The sequence below is a fragment of the Canis lupus genome, chromosome 32 (genome assembly GCF_003254725.2).
Source record: "Canis lupus dingo isolate Sandy chromosome 32, ASM325472v2, whole genome shotgun sequence".
Taxonomy (NCBI): Eukaryota; Metazoa; Chordata; class Mammalia; order Carnivora; family Canidae; genus Canis; species Canis lupus.
Window position 1 is genome coordinate 17,180,072 of NC_064274.1, and position 22,667 is coordinate 17,202,738.

General features: G+C 33.1%; 2 protein-coding genes across 11 annotated transcripts in view; one reads left to right on the top strand and one right to left on the bottom strand.

The window, feature by feature from the left end:
- SMARCAD1 (SWI/SNF-related, matrix-associated actin-dependent regulator of chromatin, subfamily a, containing DEAD/H box 1) overlaps nucleotides 1-20,978 on the top strand; it is a 78,224-nt gene extending 57,246 nt beyond the window's left edge. For all 9 annotated transcript variants that reach the window (XM_049104871.1, XM_025424555.3, XM_035709650.2 and 6 more), the window contains 14 exons: nucleotides 3,316-3,406; nucleotides 5,865-5,964; nucleotides 6,657-6,716; nucleotides 6,822-6,897; nucleotides 8,017-8,152; nucleotides 8,638-8,775; nucleotides 10,389-10,484; nucleotides 10,574-10,691; nucleotides 10,912-11,033; nucleotides 11,485-11,673; nucleotides 12,485-12,603; nucleotides 13,473-13,655; nucleotides 14,556-14,665; nucleotides 19,617-20,978. In XM_049104871.1, the coding sequence (XP_048960828.1) occupies nucleotides 3,316-3,406; nucleotides 5,865-5,964; nucleotides 6,657-6,716; nucleotides 6,822-6,897; nucleotides 8,017-8,152; nucleotides 8,638-8,775; nucleotides 10,389-10,484; nucleotides 10,574-10,691; nucleotides 10,912-11,033; nucleotides 11,485-11,673; nucleotides 12,485-12,603; nucleotides 13,473-13,655; nucleotides 14,556-14,665; nucleotides 19,617-19,678 (1,600 nt within the window). In that variant the 3' untranslated portion in view covers nucleotides 19,679-20,978. The remainder of the gene's footprint in view (nucleotides 1-3,315; nucleotides 3,407-5,864; nucleotides 5,965-6,656; nucleotides 6,717-6,821; nucleotides 6,898-8,016; nucleotides 8,153-8,637; nucleotides 8,776-10,388; nucleotides 10,485-10,573; nucleotides 10,692-10,911; nucleotides 11,034-11,484; nucleotides 11,674-12,484; nucleotides 12,604-13,472; nucleotides 13,656-14,555; nucleotides 14,666-19,616) is intronic.
- Nucleotides 1-22,667, bottom strand: part of HPGDS (hematopoietic prostaglandin D synthase) — a 59,671-nt gene that overhangs the window by 9,795 nt on the left and 27,209 nt on the right. For both annotated transcript variants that reach the window (XR_004811337.1, XM_049104875.1), the window contains exon 7: nucleotides 1,749-1,776. Coding sequence is in view for 1 of the 2 variants with exons in the window: in XM_049104875.1 (XP_048960832.1) it covers nucleotides 1,761-1,776 (16 nt within the window). In the remaining variant the exon portion in view is untranslated. The remainder of the gene's footprint in view (nucleotides 1-1,748; nucleotides 1,777-22,667) is intronic.

Consider the following 22,667-nt stretch of genomic DNA (forward strand, 5'->3'; position numbering starts at 1 on the left):
TGCCCTGTCTTTTCTGGGCTAAATCTGCCCAAGGATATTCTTATTTTGTTTGTTCTCAACTTGATAGGATAGTTTTCTATCCTGCTCTAAACAGTTTCTTTTTTTTTTTTTAAAAAAAGATTTATTTATTTATTTATGAGAGAGAGAGACAGAGAGAGGCAGAGAGAGGCAGAGACACAGGAGGAGGGAGAAGCAGGCTCCATGCCGGGAGCCTGACGTGGGACTCGATCCCGGGACTCCAGGATCACGCCCTGGGCCAAAGGCAGGCGCCAAACCGCTGAGCCACCCAGGGATCCCCTCTAAACAGTTTCTATGAAGCCATTTGACAATGATGTGAATGCAGAACAGTACTGCAGATGTGATTTGACCAACTCAAAGTATTATAATGGAAAGAAATATTTTAGTGGTTTGGATACTACTGTTAGTACAAGCTAATGTGGTACTGTTTTCAGCAGCTATGTGTCCCTAATCTTATTTCATATGAACAACTTGCAGCAAGTCTCGCTAGACTATTTCTGCTTTTTAAACTGAAAGTTAGCATATTTTATGGAGTCCTGTTGTTTCCATTTCAGGCTTTTCTCACCTTTCAAAATAATTTTGATACTAGGTTCTCTGGCAGGAGATTTAAACCCAATTTAATTTTCACTCTGAAAAGAAACCAGAACTCTGTCTGGAAGGATTTTTTTTCCTCACAAAGCAAATAACCAAAATAACGTTCTGTCTCATTTTCTTTCATGATCCCAGAAAACTTAAAATCATTTTTTTCCTTAGTAGTATGAAAGAAAACCTTTCAGTTTAAAGATATTTATAGTCTGCTAATGAGAAGAGAGCACTTAACTAATTTAGAAGGCCTGGAATGTAGTTCTTGTCATTTGGGTAACCTTGATCTGTGAACTGGTGGAGTGCATATGCAGTCATGAAAATTCTTAGAAAATTATAGAAAGTCAAAATAAATGTAATAAATGGAAGGTATGATTGTACAGCATCTAAATATTAGACTCTGCTAGAGAAAGAATACAGCTGCCTTGTTTTAAAACTTTGTTATAATAAGTGAATTGGATTTAAAATGTCTTTGTCAAAGTTGCATTTTCATTGATCTTTTTGCATTCTGAAAAAAGGATCTGTTGATGGGCAGCACCTTTGGGATACTAAGCAACAAAAAGTTACTTGTAGCTTAGATAAATCCAGTAGAGAGCACACACACACACACACACACACACACACACACAAGCACACACACAGAGATACTTGTATTTTTTAAAAAATATTTCAATATAACAAAGCTATTTAATGTCCTTATCATAAACAGCCACCAGAGCTGCTTTATGATTATGGATGAAACCATTTTATTTGATTGAAAAATTCTGTATAGTAGATGCTTCTCAAAATTTCTAAACCACTTTTTAAAGTTTTATGCATAGTGAAGAATATTTTAACAGTTATACTAGTTTCTCAATATTTCTTGGCTATTCGTGATTGACACTGGGATAGCATGCTGGCTCTTTAATGCATTAGTAAATGTGCTGTGTCTACGTTATTTTCATGAAATGGGAACTTTATCTGTGGTATGACTAAGTCCTTGGGAGGGACTCAAAAATAACTCCGTTTTGACCATAGAATGGGTAGGTCAGAGGGAGAGAACTTTTTCATGTTTCTCCTGTGTAAAACGTCTGGATCAGACCTGGATTGAATACTGCCACTGCAGACATGGGTTTGAATCATTATATGACCTTGGGCAAGTTACTTACCTTCTCTGAGGCTCAGAGAGGATCCCATCTGTAAAAATGGGGATAATGGTATTATTTACTTTATAATGTAGATTAAGTGAATAATCCATATGAAGCCCATAGCATTATATCTGGAATAGAGTAAACATTCCAATATTAGCATTTATTTTCGCCATTATTGTAGTAGAAAGAATTCATTTGGATCTGGAAATTAAAATATATATGATATGTTTTATTTATTATTACTTTTTTAGCAGCAGTAGAAATTACATTGGCCAAGAAGGCAAAGATATTTTTAAAATGAACTGCAGAGACTTCAGTAAGAGTGCTAATCTTTTTTCCTACCAATACTTTTAATTATTTGTAATGAGAAATGTATAGATTGCATTACCCCATAGTTGAAACACAGATTCTGATTTAAGATGGCTTTCTACCCCAGCTCTTTTACAGCTGTTCTAAATAAGGTACTGATTTTAGAATTTGGCCCTTTAACCATTTTATTATATCATATCTATGTCCAGACCCCTTCCCTGTGTGCAGATAGGATGTGAGTAATAGGAAATTAAGGGGATGGGTTAAAAGCTGGAGAACAAGAGGTGCATGGCCTTATCCTGGCTTTCCATCTTAATATGGGAAATATGCTGACCTAGTGAGTATGAGAATAAACTTCCAAGTGAGATAGACTTTAGTTAAAATCTTAGCCTTCCATAAAACACTGTAGCTGTGCAGCCTCAGGCAAATTACTTAGCCTTCAGCTTTTCATCTACTTAATGATAAAAGTCAGTCTTTATAGGATGTTGGAAGATTAAATGAGATGGTGCTTGAAAATGACATTTGTGTGTGTGTATAATAGGTGTTTGGTAAATAACTGCTATTAGTTTTTAACCACTTGAACTTTCAGGGGAAAAAGTACTGTTTTCATCCATTATAACCTTCCATAATACCTTCCAAACAAGTTATTTTCAAATTTTGTGTTTACAAATTAAATGAGATTTTGACACTTGCCTGCTACTTTCCACTCATGGACACTCATTGATGTCTAGCAAATTTACATTCATACATAGTTCAAAGACAAATACACACATACATATACCTTCCTGAATTACATATACCATTGATACTAGAGGTGATTGACATTTATTCAGAAAGTGTTTATTCAGTCATCCCGGCAAAGAAGCAAATTAAGCTTGAGTTGTCCTAATACTTCAGGTTCCTCGATGTGGTTAAAATTCAAATCCATACAATACCATTTTCAAGTATAAATATTAGGTTAGTAACATGTTACAGTTAATATTCTGATCATTTATGGAATTTGGTGGCATTACATTATGACTGAATATGGAAATTTTTTTATAATTCTTATAGCCAGAAGAAAAATAAATACAAAATAAAATTTGATAAAATAGAAAAAAAGTATTGTGTTTTAGGCTCAATTTCTTAATTAAATATAAATAGCTTCTATAACAGGTTAAAGGTAAGAAAGACTAGGCATAGGTATTTCAGCTTTTGTGTGATTATAAACTTAAACGTCACATCAGAAAACTAATAGAAGTACAAATCCATAATAATTGGTCACTCTCTCTACCAGTTTGTCACTCAAGCCCTATCAGAAGGTTGGTTTGAATTGGCTGGCATTGGTACATAAACATGGACTTAATGGCATTTTGGCAGATGAAATGGTAAGTGGTACTCTATTTCTGATTTGTCGTTAAAAGGCGTTCTTTCTGTCACTTAAAAATAGAAATTTTCCCTTGACCCCTGTAGTTTACTGTTCTCATTTCAGTTTTTTAGTACCCCAATCACCCCTTCTAATTTTCTATTGTTTCTCTTAGCTTTAGCCTCTTCATTGCCTCCCAGAATGAAAAATGGGCTTACTTTCTTTGATTATCAAGTTAATAAATAGGCATTTTAAAAATTAGACTATAGGAAATACAATAAAAATCAAGATCACTACCTACCTCCTTGAAATAAGTATTATTTTGATGTGTCTCTTTTCATATTATTTTCTTCTGCAGGTGTGTGTGTGTGTGTGCGCACATGTACACATACATATATATACATATGTATAAAATACTAAATGAGATTTTGTTATGTGTACTTTTCTATAGCTTCTTTTGAAATTTGTAGGTACCTTTAAATAAATCTACACATTTATCAGCAACATCATTTCAGCCATTTTACTTTTGTTAGATGTCCCTGAGGTGTTTTTTTCTTTTTCTCCAAATCACATTTGCTTGAAGCTAAACTAAGGAAGTTCATTACAGCCAGTAGTTCAGGTATTGTCACATAGAAACTTAACCTTTAATTTAACCTTAATGTCCTTCCTCCTTTAAAAGATTTAATAAAAATTGGTCGTGTTCATTGGAGAAAATGTTTATTAAATACACCTAAATTACATTGTATGTAATACATTGTATGTATTATCAAAATAAAAATTAACATAGTTATCCTAGTCCGTAGTTTGCTTCTAGTGATCTTTTGTATTTTAAGACTTCCCAAAAAAAAAAAAAAAGACTTCCCACATGTACATCATACTATCCTTATAACAAAGATGCTGTTTATCTGATAGAAAATTAAATAATATAGGCAGAATTTCAAAATAGTTATAGAATTAGATATAGAATATAGAACATTACAGTTGTGTAAAGCTGGACATGAGAATCAAATCTGGATGTGGGGCCCCAGCTTTGCCTTTCATGGGCTGATCCTTACAAAATGATCTAATCTCAGCCAATATTAGAAAAATGTGGTATTATTTGGCATCAAATGAGGTATAATTTGTAAAACTTTTTGTAACCTGTAAAGCACTATATTTATGTTAGTATCTTGCTTGGTCTGCTAGGGCTCCCATTATAAAGACTGGGTGGCTAAAACAACAAATTTATTTCTCAAAGCTGTGGAGGCTGGAAACCTAAGATCAAAGTGTTGGCCAGTTTGGTTTCTCCTGAGGCCTCTCTCCTTCATTTGCAGGTGGACACTTTTCACTGTGTCCTTACGTATCTTTTTCTCTGTATGCACCCATCCCTGATGTCTCTTTTTCTTAAGATGAGGATTGGGTTCCCATCCTTGTGATCTCACAACCTTAATTACCTCCTTAAAGGCCCTCTCTCCAAATATAGTCACATCGGGGGATAGGGCTTCAACACATAAATTTGGCAGTGAGGGCAATTCAGGTCTTAACAGTTGGTAATGTTTAGCTCCTCCCTAATAGCCTTTAGAAACAAAAAACAAAACAAAACAAAAAAAACCTTCATTGATGTATAATTTATTTGTAGTAAAATGCATAAATGTTCAGCTTCGTGATTTTTTTTTTAAATGTATATGTGCACCCATGTGACTACCTCCCCAGATCAACATTCCCATCATCCCAGAAAATTCCCTCATGCTCCTTTTCAGTTATTACCACCACCATTATTTGGATGCCTAAACCATAGCTTTTTTTTTTTTTTTTGAATTTTGAATTTTATATAAATAGAGCCATATAGTATATACCTTTTGTTTCTGGTTCATTTGATGCACGATAAAGTTACTGAGAATCATGTGTGTCAGTAGTTTGGTGTTTTATTGGCATGAAGTAGTCCCTAGTATAAATATGCTACAACTTGTTTATCATTCTTCTGTGGAAGGACATTTAAGTCAATTCCAGTGTTTGGCTATCATGATAAAACTACTGTCAACATTCTTACTCCGGTCTCTTTGTGGACTTATGTTCTCCTATCTCTTGAATATACTCTTAGAAGTGAAATTAGTGGGTAAGAGGATGGGCATATGTTCAAATCCAATTAGTCATTAGAACATTGTTCTTAATCTACCCAGTATGTATTAAAATTTGTTTTATATAAACTACCAAAATTATGTCCTTTAAATGCATTGCAAAGCTCTTCCATGTTCATATGTGTCACTTTTTAACTAGCACTTAGAATACAACCTGCTCGTTAAACTAAGTCATAGTATCATTTGGAGGTTATGATCTGTTTTATCTGTCACTGAGCACTAAGAACATGGTAGAGTTCTTACAGGATTGCATTATGGGGAATCAAAAATAAAATCAGAAATACTATTTTTCCTTTTGTGTTTTCCAGTATTTTTTGTTTGTTTTTAAATTTCATATATTGTCTTTTAAACATTTAATTTTAGGGCCTAGGAAAAACTATTCAAGCCATTGCATTCCTGGCATACCTTTATCAGGAGGGTAATAAAGGTCCTCATTTGATCGTTGTTCCCGCATCAACTATAGGTTTGTAATACTGTGAACAACCATACTTGACTGTATAGTGTTTTATATAGGGAGAAGGAAAACTGTTACGTGTGATTTCTTAGTTTGTGAAGGTGAATATTAATTCTGTGGTCTCCTTACACTTTTTTCCCCTTTTAGTATGTGTATGTATGTATGTTTGATTGTACCAGACATCTTTTAAAAGAAAATAACTTAAATACAAGTCAGTTATTCAGCTTTTAAATTATTATGGATCAAGGACCATCGATAAGATAATTTTTCTAATACTTAACCAGTTGTTTTAATGAAAAAAAATTTAATGAGTAATTTAAGAGAAACAAGTGCTTTTAAATTGTTAATTAAATATTTATTGAATCAGAAAGTATACAGTTCATTCCCACTGAAATTGCTCCTTTATTAATTGATTAGATGTAGACTAGCGTAAGTGAATATACGTGTGGACATAATCCAAAAAAACTCTTTAAATTGGAATTTAATCATCACCTGTAAATATAATGGTTAGTTCTCTACCTTTCATTTTCTGCCTCTTCAAAATTATTTTAAACATTAGGAGTAAAATTGTAATGGGTCTGTGATTTTTTTTTTAAATTTTGTATTATTTTGCAAAAGAATGATTTCTGTTTAGAACTCATTTCACTGCATACATCTAACCTTTTATAGAAGATGCAAATAATGCCTCTCTTGTTTCCTAGATAACTGGTTAAGGGAAGTTAATTTATGGTGCCCCACTTTAAAGGTGCTCTGTTACTATGGTAAGAATGTCATTTTGCTTTAATTGGAAATATTTTAAAAATCCTAATAATACAGTAAAGTACAGTAAATGTAACCAGTATGGGTGTGTTGTTTTTTAATTGTAGGCTCTCAAGAAGAACGTAAACAAATTAGATATAACATCCATAGTAAATATGAAGAATATAATGTAATTGTGACCACGTAAGTATTGAGAAAAAAAAAATGTTGGAGGGGAGATATTGCGTAGTTATCAAATTAAAAAAAATATATTTGCAATCTATTAGTAATATGAAGTTGGTGCTAAGAACTATGCAACAAATTAATGGAATGACTTAGGTTAAGAATTCAGGCATTTAAAAAAAAAAGAATTCAGGCATTTTTCAGTTTTTTATTAGTATAACAGGTGGCTGGTAGTGCTTATAAAAAGGTTTTGTCCACTTGATTGATAGCATAGTTTTATAGGACTCTTTGTATTAAAGTAAAATTTAAGATATCCCATCAAAAAGATTTGTAATATTTTAACTCATAAGTGTTAATTATTAATATTAATAATTATTAAATATAGGAGAATCTCACTCTAAATGAAAAAACATAGTTAAAATAGGATAGAATATAAAACTTTGAATAAGTTAGTCATTACTTGGTAGTAACCATTTAGTGTAAATATCTAGCAGAGAATCTAATGCTTTCATGTTGCATTTTTAAATGTAGGTTATTTCAAGCTTCATATTAACTGACAGTATTTAGTTATTATTTCCTTCTGCTGACTTCTGTAGGAGGCTATGATTAAAAGATGAATCCAAAATTCATCTTTTCAACATAAAATGGACTTCATTTTCATATATAGTCTAGTACTGCTAGCTACTATTAACTTTTTTTCTTGGATGTTGTACTGTGCTAGTTTAATACAGTAGAATTATGTTCTTAAATATCTTCATTTCATGTCTTCTTTTTGTTGCTTTTGTTCTGAAAATAGAACAGTTAATGAAGCAAAGTGTTTAATAATTGTGGATTACATATAAATTATACCCAAATTGGCTTCTTCCTCATTGTGTAGAAGTTGTCTAATTATAACATTAAAATTTCCCTTTACCTACCCATTGCAGCTTTTATAACTTGGCTACATGTACCTAAATAATGATTGTATACAAGTGCATCAGAATTTTTTGAACACCTACTATGTCTAGTATCTTTCAGGTACTGGCTATTAGAAATGTATAAATAAAAATAATTTTGCAAAACATGAAGGCTCACTGTGGTCCAGGCTCCTAAAGGGATAGCCTTAGAGAATTTTTTTTTTTTTTTTTTTTTTGGTGACAGGTATAATTGTGCAATCAGCAGTTCTGATGATCGTAGTCTGTTTCGACGGCTAAAACTTAATTACGCGATTTTTGATGAGGGCCATATGCTGAAGAATATGGGCTCCATCCGCTACCAGCACCTAATGACAATTAATGTAAGAGAGTACTTTGTGAATATTTCCAATTATAATGAAGTTTTAGTTATGTTTTAATGTATTAGTACTTTATTTCAGGGGTCAGTGGATTTTTCTGTAAAGGTCCAGAAAATATTTTATGCTTTATGAGCCATCCTCTGCTACTTGTTTTTTGCTTTTGTTGTTTTGTTTTATAACCCTTTAAAAAAGTGTGTAAAAACCATTAGGTCATGAGCTTCAAATTACCAACCCCTGCTCTATATGATAAACTTTATGAATATCAAGTACAATCTAGGTACCCACTTACAAAATGAAACCATTAATTAGTTTTATATATTGTACCTTAAAATAAAATAGATGATAATTTTTCTAAATTACTAGTCTTTCATCACAGAATGTTACATTATTAATAATGGTTTTAATTTTTTCTTTCCTACTGAAGAATATAGACAAGAAGGACTTGGCTCTTAAAAAAAAAAAAGCTAATCTAAATTTTACTTTCACAGGCAAATAACCGATTGCTGCTCACAGGCACACCTGTACAGAATAATCTCTTAGAACTCATGTCACTGTTGAATTTTGTTATGCCACACATGTTTAGTAGTAGCACCAGTGAAATACGAAGAATGTTTTCTTCTAAGACAGTAAGCATAAATTTATATTTTCTTCCAAATATGTTACTTTGTGGTTTATATAGGCCATTCTTCTCTTTTGCCTTTTGTCTTTTTTTCTTTTCATAGTGTATATGCATTATCAAATAAATTTAAGTAATTGATATCCCTATACTTGGATGAATTGGGAAGTCAGCCAAAATACAATGGGAGATAAATTGCTGACTTCTGTAATTAGTATCCAGAAGTTTTGGTTTTAATATCCTAAATTTCTGAAATGACAATTTTAAATTAGTGGAGAGCTCAGATCTATAATAAATGGGGAAAGTTTGGTTATTGCATTTACCTTACAAAAATTAGGTAAATTAGTAGCATTTCTTTATAGGTACACTATAGAACTGGACAAAGGTAGAATATCTAGAAAATTCCTGTACTGGGAAATATGTTTTGAAATAAAAATCCATAAATTCAAAAGTAACAAGTTTTTAAGTTTTATTGATTGATTTGAGAGCGTGCAAATGTGGGGAGAGGGAGAATCTCAAGCAGGCTCCTGGCTGAGCCCTCGACCTGCAGGCCAGTACCTGAGCCACAGCCTCGAGGCGGACCCTCAACCTACTCTGCCACCCCAGGTACCCCAAAGTAACAGTTTCTTACAGTTACACTCAAGAAATCCTATTTCAAAGAAAATCTGAGTAATTTTCTGCATGTTGCTTAGAAAAGGTACAGTAGAGGGTACCTGGTTGGCTTAGTGGTTACGCATCTGACTCTTGATTTCAGCTCAGGTCATGATCTTGGGGTCCTGGGATCGAGCCCCATGTTGGGCTCCCAGCTTAGCAGGGAGTCCACTCAAGACTCCCACTCTCCCTCTCTTGCCACTCCCTCCTTTCAATAAATAAATAAGGCTTTTAAAAAATAAGCATTAAAAAGAAAAAGGACAGTATAGCCTTCAGGCACTTCTAAATTTTCCAGTAAAGCAATGTTTATATAGATTCGTGACTCTCTTTCAAGTCACGTATATTTTGCAAAAATTCTCTATGATACTGTTCCACTGCAAATTAACTGCCTTTTAAACTTCCACTGATGAATTCACTCCCACTTGATGGCCTAGTAAATTATAGAATATGGAGGACTTCTTCACATCTTAGAATGAAATTTCATGTCTTTAATTCTCCAAAGTTAACAAGTCTTGACTAGGAACTATCCCTGTCTTTTAGATCACATATTTTACATCACCTGTACCAGCTTTCTTTTGGGGTCATTTTCTACAAATAAGTTTTCTACTTAACTTTCTTTCTCTTCCCCTTCCGCCCCTCTCCTCTTTAAACATACCGAGTACACATACACTTTCGTGAGAGCTTGTCTGGTAATTAGTTATATTTCATTAGTTATGACTTAAACTTCTGAACACCATCCTAGAACATTCAGCTTTATTAGCTCAGCAGAATACATGAAACTTCAAAATATATATGGAGGTTGAAGAAGTAGATTATAGTCCAGAGTTGAAATGTGAAATTCTATCCAGAATGAAGTGAGTTTCTGTGGAAAATAACTCATTGTATTGAGGATGACTTTCATGTTATATAATATTGTTACTGTGATCATTAAATGAGTAATTTCTAAAAGGATATGTTCTTTTATTTACTTAGAAATCAGCAGATGAGCAAAGTATATATGAGAAGGAGAGAATAGCACACGCAAAACAAATTATAAAACCATTTATTCTCAGAAGGGTAAAAGAAGAGGTAACTTATCTGCATATTTATTATGATTTTTTTTTTAAGAACTGTTTTCTTTATTTAAATGATCTGCTTGAACTGTTTTCCTTTCTCAGGTTCTCAAGCAGCTACCCCCCAAGAAAGACCAAATTGAATTGTGTGCAATGTCAGAGAAACAGGAGCAACTCTATTTGGGTCTTTTCAACAGATTGAAAAAATCTATCAATAACATTGGTATAATCTGATTTTTACAATTTCATGTGAAAAATAATCCTGTACTGGAGCTACATTTTGTTTAATCATGTTATACTGGGATTTGCTCAATTTAAAAAATTACTTAGAATTTGAAGAAATAATTTTAAACTTTATTTGCATTGAGATCTATTTCAGCAAACAGCTATCAACTTGGGTTTTCTTTGTGTTTTGTTTCTAATGTGTGCCCTTGGAATCACAGAAAAAAGCACAGAAATGTGCAATGTCATGATGCAGTTGAGAAAAATGGCCAATCATCCTTTATTACATCGCCAATATTACACAGCTGAAAAGCTCAAGGAAATGTCTCAGCTTATGCTAAAGGTAAGGATTTTGTAGTATATTAACACTTAAGCTTTATTAACACTGTTAAACATAAGGTTCAACTCATTCTCCCTTAGCACTCACCTGTAGTTCTTTATAGTCTTTGTGTTACAAGCAACTATTTTCTTTTTTAAATGTTTTTATATTATTTTAAATTTTTATGGAAAATTTTCAAACGTGCTGCAAGTGGAGAGAATTGTATAATGAAATCCTCTGCCCATTTAATAGTCACCCATTTTTTTTTTTTACAGTTATTTAGAATGGCATTACTCTCGTTACATCTAGACTCTTCCCCAGGATTATTGTGACCCAAAGTCTAGACATTATTTCATCTCTAAATATTTTAGGATGTTATCCCTAAAACAATAAAGACTTTTACCCCTTTATTGTACCTAGAAAATAAATATTATATCTTCATTTTGAAGTGTGTACTGTTCTGTTTTGTTTTAAGGAACCTACACATTGTGAGGCTAACCCTGACTTGATCTTTGAGGATATGGAAGTTATGACAGACTTTGAATTACATGTACTTTGTAAACAGTATCGACATATTAATAATTTCCAGTTAGATATGGACTTGATTTTAGATTCTGGAAAATTCCGAGTTTTGGGATGCATCTTATCTGAATTGAAACAGAAGGTAATGAAGAATGCCACTCCTCTTGTGTTTGTCCAGTTAAACTTCTTTAAAATAATTCTGGCATGATTTGACTTTCTTGAAGTTTTAACCTATGTCTGTTATACATGTTTCTAGAAATTAGTGATTTGAGCATTTAGGGGATATATTTGGGGATATGTTTTCCTGATTACTTTTCCTCTGTTGAGTCTCAGAAAAATAGAAGTTAGTAGAATACATATGTATTGATTTTTTATTGTATTTTATTTTATTTTATTTTAAATTTTATTTATTTGAGAGAGAGAGGGAGAGAGCACAAACTGGGGAGAGAGGCAGAGGGAGAGGGTAGGGGAAAAGGAAACTCCTTGCTGAGCGAGGAGCCTGACGAGGGGCTCAATCCCAGGACCCTGAAGAAATGACCTTAGCCAAAGGCAAACACTTAACTAACTGAGCCACTCAGGTTCTCTCCCCAGGATTGATGATTTTTAAAAGATAATGTTAAATGCCATTATTTCATAAGTGACAATCTGTAAGATTGCCTTAAAATTAGTATTTTGAATATACCATGTTATTTAAGTACTACTACCCGTTTATATATGAAATCGCTTAAATTTGTTATGATCATAATTTAAATAGTACTTTTTTAGTTTCCATTAACTGTCTTTAAAAACCAAAACTGAAAATTAAATTTTAGGTCTGAAGTTAGAAGTTACTTATGTATAACAAGAAATTTACCTTTGCGACGATTACTTGATTTTCATTAAAGAAGCAGTTGATCATTAGATACTTATAATTTTATTTTCCCATGTATCTAATCATATATATTTTTTCACAGGGTGATAGAGTTGTATTATTTAGCCAATTTACCATGATGCTGGATATTCTAGAGGTTCTCTTAAAACATCATCAGCATAGATACCTCAGATTAGATGGGAAGACTCAGATTTCTGAAAGGTTGGTATACTTCACTTTAGTTTCAGAAAATCTCCACCTCCCTTTCAAAGAGTAAGAGTAAATGTTAGAATTTTAAATATATGTAAAATATTTGATTGAATTATATTGCTTTGAGTCTTTTGTATGGTTATTTCAAATCATTGCTTTAAGGAAAATTTTCTCAATTTCTGATCTGAATTGTATAGAAATCTATTTTGATATCTGATTAGAATTTATAATGTTTTTCTCCTTTAAAATTCATTCAGAGCCTTGAAGCACCTTACCTTGAAACCAAGATTGTTTTAAAATTTGGGGCTTTTCATATTTTAATAGTAATTGAATGAGTTTAGTTTTTTTAATTTTTTTTTAATTCCCAAAGAGTAAAAGATTGTCTTCAAAAAAGGGGGGAATACTTTTTCTAGTATGTTTAAACTGCATTATATCTTTTAGTTTATTTTTTATCAGCCAAAATGAATCTTTTTTCCCACATTAAAGATAGAAGTCATGCTAAAAGAGAATACACTGCTCTAGTTTGATCTTGAGATCTTTAGTTCATCTGGTAGCAAGAGCAGCTACTAACAGATTTCTCAGAAGGCTGAAGATTGCAAAGCCATATGCTAAATTAAGCTAGAAGTCATTCAACAAAGGAGAAAATAACTCTTTAGGACTACACAAACCTCAATAGTTGAATTAAAGTAAGAATTAGGAGAAAGAGAAATGGTATAGAAAAGAAGTTGGTTAATTGGGAAGGTCTATCAATAAAATAACTGCAGGAAAAGTAACTATATTGCCATTTACATCATCAGGGTTTTTTTCCATGTAGTGTGATTGTTTTTAGTTTTAGTTATACACATTTTAGTGAAATTTAACCTAATATATTTATTTTATAGGATTCACCTAATTGACGAGTTTAACACCGACATGGATATCTTTGTGTTTCTACTGTCAACAAAAGCTGGTGGACTGGGAATAAACCTAACTTCAGCAAATGTTGTTATACTTCATGATATTGACTGTAACCCTTACAATGACAAACAAGCAGAAGATAGATGCCACAGAGTAGGCCAGACTAAGTAAGTGTTTTGAATTGAAATTTATTTTTAACTAAATGCTAATTTAATTTGTACAGAATAGTAGAATATTGTCTGTCTTTTAGTTAAAGCAAAATAACCTCCCCCACCCCCCCCCCAAATAGTTCTGCAGCTGATGGAAACAAAATATTATCAATGGTTCAGCCCCTTTGGAAAAAATTAGTAGTTGAAAAGGCTTGTTTGTTAGACCATTTAAGTGCCAGATAGACTTAATAATATGTATACTGTTGCTACCCTATTATCCTTTAGGAAATACATTATTTGAGTTGTAGGTATTTTAGATGAAGGGTCATTTTGACATTGGACCAAAAAGAGGTGCAAATACCTATAAACTCAACTCTGCTATCCATGTAAGTAGCCAATAATCAGTGTCTTCTCTGTGGAATATATTACTGTATTTCTAAAAGAGATTAATAAGAACCAAAGATTTATCTGTACCTAGTATGGCACTAAAACTTCCTGTGTACTCTTTGTGGTTCACCACACTTTCTTTCTTCTCATACTGAGTAATTTAGTGGAACCTGGCAAGCAAAGCATGTTCCTTTTTATTTATATTTTTATTTTTAGTGTTTTTGTTTAGCATGTTCCTTTTAAAAATGGAATACCTATCTGAACCCAGACTGTTTGTTGTAGTAAGTTTTACCAGTAATTTTTGGAGTACAGATATCTTAGATTAATAAGAAGGGTCATTTAAAAGTTACATACACTCAGAAAATGTCAATCCTAAGTAGTTTGAATAAAAAGCAATTTATAGTTATGGATATATTTGTTATATAATCTTCAGATTATTCTTACTGAACTCTAAGGTGTTTTATGTAGTTTATATGTATCTAAATAATTTTATATTAAGTAACCAACAGACATATCTTCTTTTTTCTTTAGAGAAGTACTAGTTATAAAACTGATAAGCCAAGGGACAATTGAAGAATCCATGCTTAAAATTAACCAACAGAAATTGAAACTAGAACAAGATATGACCACAGTAGATGAAGGTAAGTTGTTTGTAAGCAGAAACTTCAATATTTATTGAAGAAAAAGCATCAAATTAGCAGTAGCAAAAGTTTAGCAAAAATGGGCCAGATCCTTACTGCCATACAGTGTAGGAATGGCATGGTAGACGATAAGCGTACTCAATAAGTATTATAATAATTAACATTATTTTGCTAGAATTGATATAAACACTTGATTTTGGAAAATTCTGTCTCTTCCGTCCCTTATCTCTTGACACCAAAACATCCCCCAAATAAAATTAGGTCTATAATTTTATACACAATGTTATGATTTACTTAGTATATAAGTAATATATATAAATCCAAAGGATTTAAATACATGGCATAGTATTAATTTATTAAGAACTGCAACATTGATATTAATCCCATTTGACCAGCAAATACTTAATGCACTAGATTGCAATAAATGCATTTTCTTACTAAAAAATTTAAAATTTCAGATTGAAGTAGATTGGGTACTAAAAAGAACCCTCTAAGAGAACCCTCTTCATTCCATCTTTTTAAAAGGTATAATTTTTAAAGTTTTATATTTTTAAAAAGATAATACATTCACATAATTCAAGATTCAAAAGATATACAAAGCAAACAAAAGCCTCCTTCTCACCCTATCATCCAATTTCCCCATAAAAATGGTGACACATTGACTTTTATTAGCATATGACCATTTAGTTTTTGCAGATAGAAGTAAATAAGTATATGTATTCTTTCGCCCTTTTACACAAGTTATCATGCAGTCTTTTACATCTTACTTTTCTTATTTAATGTTAAATTTAATTGGATGATAAAACAAGCTGTTTTATCATTATTCTAATAAGTAAGGATATTACTAATGTTGATCATGGTTCATTTCAACTCCCCAAACTTCCACTGAATATTTACTATGTCCCAGTATTTTGCTGGGAACTCTGTACTATAAAGAGTTTGGTATATTTTTAATGTCTTTGCGGAGAGAGAGAGAGATGTTTGGTAAAATTAGTACATGTCCTTCTGTATAGCATTCATTTCAGAGTGCTTCAGGTTGGGTAGGCAGACAATAGAGAAGGTTTGAGTAAGAAGCAACTGCAATGATTATAACTTAAACAGTAGGCTTTGTGTGGAGGTGGCAACTTGCCAATTTCACATTATCTAGCAAAAGCAATAGCGTGAATGCATAAGGCCTATTCCACAACACAGCACATTTTCCTGAGTGTTTTGTTAGGGCATCTTTTCAAATTTAGTTAAAACAATTATATACCTATTCTCATTTAGCAGCTGCCACCTATCCAGATATATAGATTTTATTCCAACAGTAAGTCTTTAGATAGAACCATCATAGTTAATTGGGGTTTCAGCAGTTTAATTGTTGGACTCCCTCCCATCTTTAACTATATAGGTTGCTTTTCATGGACTGGTTCATTTCCTCCGAAACAAATTTGTCAATCTTCTGTGAAATACGGATTGTGGAAGATACAGTATATGACTACTGACTGCATTCTTAGAGCTAAGGAGAAGCAGAGGAGGGAGGGCTGTTGCCATATTTACATAGTTAACTCTCCTATTCCAGTATAGCTTCATTGTCTTCTACTAGCCCCATATCTAGCATTCTTCTGATTCAAACTTTTCAAAGAATAAACCTTCATTTGTGTATCTGGGGTAAATGGCTGGCTCTGTTGGACAGGCTTTAGATGTTCTATTCTTCAACCTGTTTTAGCTCTGTATGTTTCCTATCCTTTAGGAACCATGCATTACCTCCGTGTCTTGAGTTTGGGGGTGGGGGCACAGGCTGGGGGAAAGAATAGTGAGATTCTGAGTGTGAAGTACCTTGCGTTTTCTACCTGTGCACACTTAAGTTTTTGCTTTGTCCATTCTGCTAAAGTCAGCTTCCATTCTTCCATTTGCTTTTCATCTTCCATAATTTGTTGACAACTTTCTTCACTGTTGTCTTTTTCTTCTGTTTTTTCTCTTTTTTCTCTTTCTGTTCTCTTTTTCTTCTGTATAGTGCCCCTGATTTCTTTTTTTCATGGCATTTTAATGGTATTTCAGATGAGACCGGTGCATATCCAGTCATGTCTAGTCATAGTTCATGTAAATTATTTGTACTTCTATAAATTTGTTTAGTCTAAAATTTTACTTGTTCACATCAAGTTTTTCTTAAATTGGCAGCTTATTTCAACTATGCTTTTAGGCTGTAACCTTTAAAGTGTTTAATTATAAAGAATCGTTCCCCCATTTATCACTCTTTCTGTAGGAAATTTTCCTCTTGTTATAGCTATTTGTGTATCAGTTTTTTCCAGTATGTGTTTTATTTGGTAGGCTAAGGGTACAGTGATGTTGTTATTCTCTTAACTATAATGATTTTGTCGTCTTTGCTTTTGGTTTCATTTAAATAATTTGACACTGTCCTAATGAAAGTACACGTACTTTTTCATCTCTCATGGTGAGGTTCTTTACCACTGTAAACAAAAAGTATATTTGTAATTGATTGTCTCTGTGCTTTCTTGTTAACAATCTGTATGCCCCCATTTCCACGAAACTATGAAAGATAAATACCATGATTCCTCTCAAATGCTTGTCAGACTTTTGTGTCTCTAGAATTTTCCTTAGTGGTTTTCAGAGTGCAGTCTCTGGACCAATAGCAACAATATCACCTGGGAAATTGCCTTGAAATGCAAATTCCCAAGCCCATCTCCATCCCTACTGAGTCAGAAATTGTGAATGGAATTCAGTAATCTGCTTGGCGTACTGATACATGCTAAATTTAGTCAGAGAACCATTGCTTTAGAATAAGGATTCTGGTTTGGGTGTGTTATTTTTCTTTAATCTCTTATAATTTTCTACCTTTTAAAACTTTTACTTTTTTTAATTAATTAATTACTTAATTAATTATTTATTTATTCAGAGAGAGAGGGGGGGGCAGAGACACAGGCAGAGGAAGAAGCAGGCTCCATGCAGGGAAACCGACATGGGACCCGATCCCAGGTCTCCAGGATCACACCCCAGGCTGCAGGCGGCGCTAAACCGCTGCGCCACCGGGGCTGCCCCTTTTAAAACTTTTAATATGGAAATTTTCATGCAAAAATGTTGAAAATATGAGTTTAGCAGTTACAAACATTTTGCGTCATCTACCTTTTTTCCCTCATGAACCATTTCAGTGAGTTGTAGACATGACAGGTCATTCTGAATATTTCAGCATTCTCTCTAAGTTGTCAGAATACCACTATTATATCCAAGAAAATTAACAGTAATTTTAAAATATTATCATATATTTTTCCCAATTAAGCCATGTCTTTTATATCTTTAAAAAAAAAAAAAAGACAAGGTCCAGAGTTCACACATTGCATCTTATTGCATTATATCTTTGGTATCTTCAAACTTAGAAGAGTCTCCTCATCCCTATTCCTTCTTTCCACCTCTCCCTTCATTCCCAGAATACTAAATTTTGTACAGTCTTTTTTTGTCTTGTACTTTGGCATTCTTGTTGTCTTACTATCTTCTGGATCTGTCTGGTTATTCGGTCAGTTAATTTAGGACGAGTTTCAATTTAGATTTCATTGGCTATTAAGTCTATGGATGAACCTCAAGGCAAAGATGGCAGCAAACTCCTTGAGAGTTTATAAGTTTATGGAATAATCTGTGTTTCTGTGCATATGCTTTTTACTGAAAGGAGAAGAGTAAATAAAAGTACTCCTAATTTTAGATTATAATTGGGGTATGTATGGGTGACAGAGAAAAGTGATTAATTTGACTATATTTTAGCCACATCTAATTTATAAGATTATTCATTGCTATCAATGTATAAATACTTAATGAATTGCCAACTATATCATTGTCACTATAAACTAATAAATCAGTTTGTCTAAAAACTGTGTAAGTGATTAATTGAATTAATCAAGGATACCTAGATTCTACATCACTTTGATAAAAGATGTTTTCCCAATTTAGAAAATCCTGGGAGTGCCTGGGTCGCTCATTTGGTTGAGTGTCTGGCTCTTGATTTTAGCTCAGGTTATGATCTCATGGGTTGTGATATCAAGCCCTATGTCAGGTTCCATGTGCAGTGGGGAGTCTGAGATTCTCTCTCTACCTCCCCTTACTTGGGCGTGCACACACTCTTTCTCTCATTCTTTCTTGCTCTCAAATAAATCTTAAAAAAAAAAAAAAAAAAAAGCCAGATGCTTCCTGCATAAGTGTCTAGATACCAGAGTCTCATTTAATTGAAATATGAGGGAAACATTGGAGAAGTTTATTTGCAGTGGGCAGTTTAATCTTCAACCAGTATTCCATTGTCCCAGTTTTGTTTAGATGTGCTAATTAAGTCTAAATCAGTGTTTGTGTCTTTGGATTAAAAATAAGGGTGTAGATGAATGATTTGTTTTCAGTATTCAGTTTGTTACATTAACCGTTCTTATCAAGTAAACCTGAGTAGTAAATACTGTGTGCTATATGAATAGAATATGATCCAAATTAATATGGGTATCTGTATTTATGTCAGCTCAGAAACCTAGCCTCTAGATTACTGTGCTGTCAATATGAACATGAACATAGTAGAGGAAGTATCCCTAAATATATGTAGGGGTTTGTGAAGGGTTTTTATTTGTTTGTTTTGGGGTGGGTTTTATTTATTTATTTATTTATTTAGAGAGCATGCACGGTGGGTGGAGGGAGCAGAGGAAGAGGGAGAGAGAGACTTAAGTAGATTCTGCACTAAGTGGTGGAGTCCCACTCAGGGCTCAATCTCAGGACCCTGAGATCTTGACCTGACCCAGCAGCCAGAGTCAGCTGCTTTAACCAACTGCACCATGCACCACCCAGGTGCCCCTTGAACATTTTAAACAATGAGTGACACTGCAGCAAACTGAGCCTTGAAAGATGATTAGAAATTCGCCAAAGGGAGAGAAAATATGTTTCGTAAAATATTTGTGTTAAACTTTTAATGTCCCTTTCTGACCTGCAGGTGACGAAGGGACTATGCCAGCAGATATAGCCACGTTACTAAAAACGTCAATGGGCCTGTGAAATTAAGAATTGTGAATTCCTAATTGATGAGGAAATATCAACTTGGTGCACTCAAGGACATTTACATTATGATGACCATGGGGTTTACGAACATTTATAACTTTTTATAATTTCCATATTACATTTCTCATAGTATGGACAACTTTTTTGCCACTAACTGAATTCTCCAGATGCTTACATGTGAAATTTCAAAAAAAAAAAAAAAAAAAATCCACAAATATGTAGTCCTGAAGATGTTGAATAATCATTTTACAAAACAGTTTTCTGAATGGGGATTAGTTGGTGATTGTTTGTAACAAATATGCTAATGCTTTAGAAATGTCAGTATTTTTGTAATTATTTCTACCTCCAAATATATATATATTGTCTTTCACTGGATAATGTGTGTAGATTTTTACATGTGCCTTATTTGACAATGCTTATGTCTTGTTTTTCCTTGTCTTATTTGAAGTTCTTTTTTTGTTCGTTTAAAGGATGCAGCTGTATAGATTATATAGCTTTCATTTTATTGCTATTTGAAGCAGATGTTCACCACTGTCAACAAGAACTCAACCTGAATTTAAAGGTGGCATTCCATATACTAACACCCCCAGGTCCTTCCAAGTATTTCTGTTAAAACAAATTTGTTTGGCTAGGCACTAAGTTGTTTTCCAGTGAATAGTAACAAAGAAGCCCTTATCTTGCTCCATGGGTTAATTCCTTCTGTTCATTTCCCAACTGCACTAATTGTGCTTATTACTCTGCCTATTGTTGTGCATGTTTTCATTGATTTCCCTCTCCTGGCTTTTGCTTCTCTTGAAACTGTTGCCCAGTCACTTCTGCTCCATTTCTCTTTACTCTCTAAATAGTAGTTTATTCCTGCCACGTCTCCACATATCAGCAAAGCGTGGGTGACGTTTGTCTACCCTGGCAGAAGAGATTAACAGGCTATTTCACTTCAAAGCCGACTGAATGTGACTTCATATTAAGGCAGCATTAGATACTGCATGGAAATAGGTCATTAACTTTAAACATTTCTCAAAATCTAATTTATCAGTTTCCAGAATTTCCAGTATGGGACCTCCTGAAGAGAGAGCCATTGTTCAATTCCAATTCAGTGTGGGTAACAAAGTGAAATTTAGAAGAAGTAAAGTTGTCTATTTGATATTTAACTCTTTATAAATCTTTCTTTAAATTTTTGCCTGTCAGTCTATCTTGCTGTTTTTATTATACATCAGTTTCTTTGTATAACTTGTGAGTTTCATGTGTTTTGTTTCTATTATGTAAATATCATTATAAATAAACTTATTTATAAATCACAGACTTGTGAATTTTGGAGATTGTACTTTCCAGGCATCTTGATTTGCTAAGATGCTAACGTAATAGAATCCTCTGGAGTTAGAAGAGTAATGAAGTTTGCAAAGCAATTTTCAGATATAGACTTGAAAACTCATGATTCAGTAGATTTACCCAATCTTGAAGGTATAGTGAATATAATCGATATATTTTAGTATAACAGGGCTGGAAGGAATCTGCAAATATTACTACCTCCTCCTACGTCACAGGACCCAAATCACTTAGGTTGTTGGAAATACTACCTTTTAAAATCTCATAATGGATTTCTCATAACTTTTCTTTGTTAATGTCTTCAGTAATAGGCTATTTCTTTTGTTGTTATTAAGTCCATATTATCTTTTTTGAGATGTAGTTGGGTTCTCCCTGTAATGCTCTATTATGTCTTGGGCTTAATAAAAATATTTGTGATCATAAATGGTATCCTCACACCCTTTTTAATAGTTTCTAACACTTCCCTTGATCCTTAAAAATATAATATTGAGCACAAATGAGATTATTTGTGCTTAGTATTGCCTATTTCTCAATCAACTGGAATTTATTACTTAGGATGTATTTCTACTAGTTCATTCATTGGACTGATGTCCATGTGAACATTACAATCCATTACCAGTAAAGAACATGCAAAGCCATAGTTGTTGGAATATCATCTTGACCAACTGAAGCAACTTTTATTTTTTATTTTATTTCTTTTTTTAAGATTTTTATTTACTTAATCATGAGAGACAGAGAGAGGCAGAGACAGAAGCAAGCTCCCTGCAGGGAGCTTGATGAGGAGGGACTCGATCCCAAGGTCCCGGGATCACACCCTGAGCCGAAGCAGACGCTCAGCCACTGTGCCACCCGGGTGCCCTGACAACTTTTATTTTTTAATGCAACAGCAGAAGACATATGCTTTATGTGTTTTTGTAACTGTATTCCTGATCCCATAGACTATATACACGTATACACATACACATATGCACACATACATACGTACATTTATATATGCACAAGAGATAATTTTATACCAACAGATCTTTATATTACAGCATTAACTACTGTTGTTTCTAATTCTTGGTGTTACTGTATTGAGGTTAGAGAGGAGTATTCAGAGATTTGGTTTCCATTTGCATGACCCTAAGCAAGACACTTAAACATCCATAAAAATTAAAGAACTGATTCTTTTAAGTCTTTTCTTCCCCAAATATGTTTTTTTCGGATTACAATCTGCAACTCTGATTCATTTAAATTCTCTTATACTCAGTCACTCAGCAAGGAGCCATTTAACTTGGGTACAGGATGGGATAATGGGATGTGTTGCCCCTTCAGTGAAAAAAAGATGATTTAAAGGTTAATGATGATGCTGTGAGTGAAATGAAGTATTTCCTTATGAAACCTGCTGTGGTTGCATTTTATATTTGAATTGTGATTTGTGTAAACAAGTGGGACTGATCTTACTGTGAATATTCATGTTAGGTAAGCATTGTAGTTCTCACTAAATTCTATTTTCATTAAAGCTTGTGAGTATGTAATTTTATGGCAGAAAATGAACATGCATAAGAGAAAAGTTACTACCTTCACTATCTAGAGTTTTATTTGAGTTTCTTTTATGAAAGATAACTTTTTTCTTTAAATTGCTTTGATTAACATTATACAGTACGTTGCAGTGAAATTC